The sequence below is a fragment of the Mus pahari genome, chromosome 14 (genome assembly GCF_900095145.1).
Source record: "Mus pahari chromosome 14, PAHARI_EIJ_v1.1, whole genome shotgun sequence".
NCBI lineage: Eukaryota > Metazoa > Chordata > Mammalia > Rodentia > Muridae > Mus > Mus pahari.
In genome coordinates this window covers 61,517,630-61,523,629 of record NC_034603.1, presented here as the reverse complement: position 1 = coordinate 61,523,629, position 6,000 = coordinate 61,517,630, and the positions used below count along the sequence as shown (strand labels likewise).

Below are 6,000 nucleotides of genomic sequence, written 5' to 3'. Positions count from 1 at the left end.
GAGGGAGAGGGAGAGGGAGAGGGAGAGGGAGAGGCAGAGGCAGAGGCAAAGGTCTCTGTGAGTTTGAGGCCAACCTGGGCTACAGTGAGACTCTGTCGTTCCTGTTTTGTTTTGTTTTCTTTAAATATAGGACATAAATAAAGGTCCCTCTTCAATATGACAGAAGACCCTGAGAGTAAGTAAACAAAGACCAAGAAAAAATTTCAAGGCAGAGGATATACAGTACATGTGAAGGCACACAGCACATATTAAGGTAGACAGTACATGTGAAGGCACATAGTACGTGTGAGGATACACAGTACATGTGAAGGCACACAGTACATAAAAGGGTACACGGTATATGTGAGGGCACACTGTGTACACGAGGATACACAAGACGTGAGGATATACAGGACATGTGAGGATACACAGGATACGTGAAGGCCCTGAAATGGAATGAACTTGTCAATATGGGTAGACTGAGAAGGGAAACTAGACTAGACCATGTAATGTCTCCTTGTGGTGATCCAAAGGTCACTTAGCCTAAAGGCTAGAGTCAAAGTGCATCAGAATACGTGTGCCCATTATTTACTATGTAGAGAACAGAAGAGTACAGAAAGAAGAAGGCAAGTTAGGAAACCCAAAGGTATCAAATGGGGAAAAGGACTGTAACCTGGACTAAGGTGATAGTGATCAAGATAAAGCACTTGACTTTAAGTAGTTTCAAATTTGACCGAGTTTCAGGTGATCAAAAGACGTAAGGAATGAGGAGAGAAAGAAAAAAACAAAACAGATTCTAGTTGAGAACCATGCTATTCATTGGCATATGTGTCCAATACTTCCAGTGATGACAGTTAACTATTCAGTGACTCTCTCAGAGCATTAGAGGAGAGTGAAGTTGAACTGTAGTTGTAGACCACCTGCTCAATATATACAAGGCCCTGAGTTAGTGCCACAACACTGCATAAACAAACCAAAATAAAACACTCCCACTGATTTTCAAAAAGGAAACATTTTGGAAGCTTACCTAACATTTTGCTTACATAAGGCTCAATGTCCACATCCTGGAGATGTTGGTATGTGTGTGCATGATAGAGGCGGAGCGTGGAATCCAAACGAATGGAGACCCATACACCATCACCCACCCATGCAAGCTGCCGTACTTGGCTCTCCTTCCTGGGATGTGCATCAAATGATTTCTAGAAGAGATGTTAAATAATGAAATTATTGTCTGTTTTGTTTTTCAGGACAAGGTTTCCTTGTGTAGCCCTGGCTGTTCTAGAATTCATACTGTATGTAGACCAGGTTGAGCTTGAACTCAGAGATCTGCCTGCTTCTTTCTCCTAAGTGCAGGGACTAAAGGCATGTACCATCATGCCTGACTAATGAACTTACTTTTGTCTCACAGAAAGTCATTTAAAACCTACTAAACTGGGGCTGGAGACGGTTAAACTGTGGTTAAGAGCACTGTCTGCTCTTCCAGAGGACCTAGGTTCAATTCCCAGCACCTACATGGCAGGTCACAACTGTCTCTAACTCCAGTTCCAGGGGATCCAACATTCTCAATACAAACATACATGGAGGCAAAAACACCAAAGCACATTAAAAAAAAACAAAAACAAAAACCCCAAAACCTGCTAATCTGCCCAATAATCTGATGACTGTTTATTAAAGGAGTCTAAATATGCTTATCTTGTATGACTGTTCCCCCCATAAGTTCTTCCACCACAGAATGCAATCCTCCCCATATCTTCCCCCCCCAATAAAAACAAAGGACCAAGTAGTAGTTGGGCATGGTGGCTAACACCTGTAATCCTAGCACTTGGAAGTCTGAGACAGGAGACCTGCTGTGAGTTCATGGCCAGAGTGAGATTGTGGCTCAATAGTGAGACAACAACAGAACCAAGTGGAGCTGGGCTTCAGCACTATACAGGGGATTACCTTAAATAAACAATGCTGGCCATCCAGACTATGTATGGTGTTCAGAGAGGTGGCGTCAGGATTTGGCATTGTTATAGAGCAATGAGAATTAAGATCCTATGGGTAACTAAACTAAAAGGAACCCACATCGTTGTATAAGGAGCATCCATGAAAAATAAATACCAAATGGTTACCTGTGGAATGGATTTGGCAGAAGGGCTAGCCTAGGCTACCTTACCCTCGTTATGGGAGGGTGCCATCATAGATAGCACTATCTAACTAGGAGATTCCTAAGGAAGAAAATGAGACATGGGCAGGAAGAAATACAAGTCTTACCTTAAAACTTTCCTATTGTCATTTTCTTAAGACAGTAAGAATGGATACACTGTGACCAAAATTTAAAATCTTGTTTTTATAAAGCCTTTCACTGTAATGTTATTTCTCAGTGTGTGATACATATGCAGAAGATTGTAAACATACATGGGGTAGAGGCGAAGGAACTCATGAATCCTCTCAACCAACCCTTGTATGACCAGACATATCAGGAACCGCAGAGTCAACCAGCACGATGGTGCACACAGCATCCCAGCACTCAGGAGGCAGAAGCAAGTGGATCTCTGAGGTCAGCATGGTCTACATAGTGAGTTCCAGGATAGCCAGGACTATGTAGATAGACTTTGTCTCAAAAAACACATACTCAAATAAAATACATACACAAATACATACAAACCTTTATGTGTGAATCCTCTGTCCTTAAAAACAAAATAAAATAGAACCAAAGACAACCAAAAAAAAAAAAAAAACAATCAAAAAACAAAACCAAAACCCCATCATTTCCTAACCTCATAGCCCAAAATGACAAGGGAAGTAAAGGAATAGAGAAAGCTAAGACATCCAAAGCTCTATCTGAAGTGCCCTTTAAATGCAGAGCTGGGAAAGCATCTCTCTGCGAATACCAATTTAGTATGTACCCAAAATACAGGTTAACTTGCCTCTATCTTCATAGCCTTTGGTTGAACCACATAGATTTTGTTCCTATAGCCACACCAGACTTTGTCATGTACCACAGTCATGCATCGTATGGAGTGATGAGGACGTCCAAGGTCTAAAAGGTGATAGTTTGACAGATCCCACTGTCCATCTTTAAAACAAGAAGCAGATTATAGTTAATCATCCCACTTTTTATTGATGAGGTACTCAAAGCACCATATATTAAGTATACTTTTATCTGTATAAGCTACAAAGCTGGAAGAGATCACAAAACATCTGCTCCAACCTGCCACTCACTACTAAAGCATGTTTCCTAAAGTGATAATGTAGTTCGGTATGGTGGTGCACACCTTTATCCCACCACTGGGAGTCATAAGCAAGCAGACTTTGAATTCAAGGTCATCCTGGTTTATATAGTAAGTTCCAGGCTAACCATGGATACTTACTGAGATCTAGTTTTAAAAGAAAAAGCAGTTTTGTGACAAATCAGGCATAGTTTGTTTGAATATGGTAAGTTTTTTTAGAATTAGAATGGACTTAGGGCTTGCGGCATGACTTAGAGGTAGAGTACTTGTGTCACACATGCAAGACTCTGGGCCCAATCTCTAGTAGCATGTACCTGCACATAACATGCACAAGAACAGATAGTTAGTTGGGGGAGGGGGGCTATATCTCCTTACTTGCATTGTGATGGATTCTTAGGAAGAAATTGAAGGCAACTCATTGCTAACATGTTAGGAACTATTCATACAATCTGGGTATCTATAATTTATAAATCTGAAATCCAAAATGCTGAGAAATTAAAAACACTGAGGGCTGACATGACACATGCATTTAATCACCCATTAGTCTGTAGTTTTGCCTAATGGAAAGACAATGAATAAATATAACCCTGACTTTATTTCTATGTTTTTGTTGTTATTATTTTTGTTTTTCGACACAGGTCTAAGCTGTTTAGCCTTGGCTGTTCTGGAACTCACTCATTAGACCAGGCTGGCCTCAAAAATTAAGAGATCTGCCTGCCTCTGCCTCCTGAGTACTGAAATTAAAGGTGTGCACCATCACCACCTGGCTTTCTATATCTTTTCAAACTAAGCATTCTTGTGTATGTTATACCTATCATTCTTTACAAATCCTTCATGTTAATTCCACTTTATTGAATCCCATTGCATATGTAGGATTATCACCAGCCCAGTGATAGACACTATGTTTCTGGAGGCTTTAGCATTAATCACATCTTACTGAGCTGATAGTCAACCTTTAGATAATCCTGACTCCTTAGAAATCTCTTGCTCTTTTGAACCCAATAGCAAGACTTGATATTGATCCCATATGTGTGTGTGTATAAATTTTGTTTTATTCTGCAAATATAATTTTTCTACTTATCAAAACTTCTATTATTTCACTTTTTTCAGTCTTTTCACTGACTAAGGGTATGTGAGTAAGTGATTAAAATGCTGGCCTCAGTTTCCTTCATTACTGTCAAGTAAAGAAGAAGACAACAGAATTCCTCATAAGAGTGTGTGGTGATTTGAAGATGCTTGGCCCAGAGAGTAGCACTGTTAGGAGGTGTGGCCTTGTTGGAGGAAGTGTGTCACTGTGGAAGTGGGCTTTAAGACCCTCTTCCCAGCCACTTGGAATTCAGTCTGCTCCTAGCTTCCTTTGGATGAAGATATAGAACTCAAAGCTCCTCCTGTTCCGTGCCTGCCTGGACTCTGCCATGCTCCCACCTTGATAATAATAAACTGAGCCACTGAACCTGTAAGCCAGCCCCAATTAAATGTGTGTCCTTTATAAGAGTTGACGTGGTCATGGTGTTTGTTCATAAAAGTAAAACCCTAACTAAGCCACAGCTTGTGAAGTTTAAATACAGAAAATTCTAGAGAAGACCAGAGATGGGGACATACAGCCTCCTCTCTGTGATGACACAGTCATTAACAAGCAATCTCTACATATAAATCCGTCCCAGGAGCCTAAGTATCATCTCCCTAACACATCTGTATGCTAATAAGGACAGAGGATTTCATTAAAACCCAATTAGTTTTCCTTTTTACATAGTTTTCCTTTTTGCTTGACCTTCAACCTAGTGGATAATTATTTTTGGATGACACACATAGCAAGGTTAGTTATAATGATACAGATTTTCCTTAATTCACCCTATTTGAGACAGACTTTCTCAAGTCACTACATCTTTACCTATAATTGTAAAAATAATGTAATAGGAAAAATGATTAAACTGTACTCAATTGAAAGATAACTGGGGGCTTATGAGCTAGAAACAATTAAGAGCACTTCCTGCTCTTGCAAACCATGTTTGGTTCCTAGCATCCACAGATGACTCACAACTGCCTATAACTACAGTTCCAATGAATCTGATACCCTTTGGCTTCTGTAGGAACATACATATTTGTAGTGCATGTAAACTCATAGAGACGCATGCATACACATAGATTTTTTTAAAAAGTAAATAAATCTAAAAGTAATGTTTTTAAGCCAGGCTTGGTGGCACGAATTTATTTATTTATTTATTCTTCCTTCCTTCCTATCTACCTATCAATCAATCAATCAATCATCTATCTATTTATCTGCCTTACACTCCAGATTTTATTCTTCACCCACACCCCCCTTTTCAGTACTGGGAGGTTAAGATAAGAAGAATGTTAACTCTAGGCTAATCTGGGCTATAGAATGAGACTCTTTCTCAAACAAAACAAAATTTTTCTCAAATGAAATAGACAGAAATTATTTCTTAATTTTTAGAAAATTAGGGCAGAGCTGGAGAGATGGCCCAGAGGTAAGAGCACTGGCTGCTCTTCCAGAGGACCTGGGTTATATTTCTAGCACCCATATAGCAGCTCACACAACTGTTTGTAACTCCAGTTCTAGGGGAATCCAACTCTATTACATAGACATGCATGCAGGTAGTATATCAGTTAATGCTTATAAAATTAAAAATAAATAAATAATTTTTAAAAAAGGGTTAAGGCTGTGTGTGATAGCATGTACTTTTAAAGCCTCCACTCAGGAGGCAGAAACAAATGAATCTCTGTGAGTTTAAGGCCAGCCTGGTCTACACAACAAGTTTCAGGCTAGCCAGGGCTATAAATCTTT

At 39.6% G+C, this 6,000-nt stretch overlaps 1 protein-coding gene across 16 annotated transcripts in view; it reads right to left on the bottom strand.

Annotated features, from left to right (window-relative positions):
- Positions 1-6,000, bottom strand: part of Spag9 (sperm associated antigen 9) — a 132,020-nt gene that overhangs the window by 15,325 nt on the left and 110,695 nt on the right. For all 16 annotated transcript variants that reach the window (XM_029545946.1, XM_029545949.1, XM_029545947.1 and 13 more), the window contains 2 exons: positions 2,892-3,040; positions 1,007-1,178 (listed from right to left, as the gene is read on the bottom strand). In XM_029545946.1, the coding sequence (XP_029401806.1) occupies positions 1,007-1,178; positions 2,892-3,040 (321 nt within the window). The remainder of the gene's footprint in view (positions 1-1,006; positions 1,179-2,891; positions 3,041-6,000) is intronic.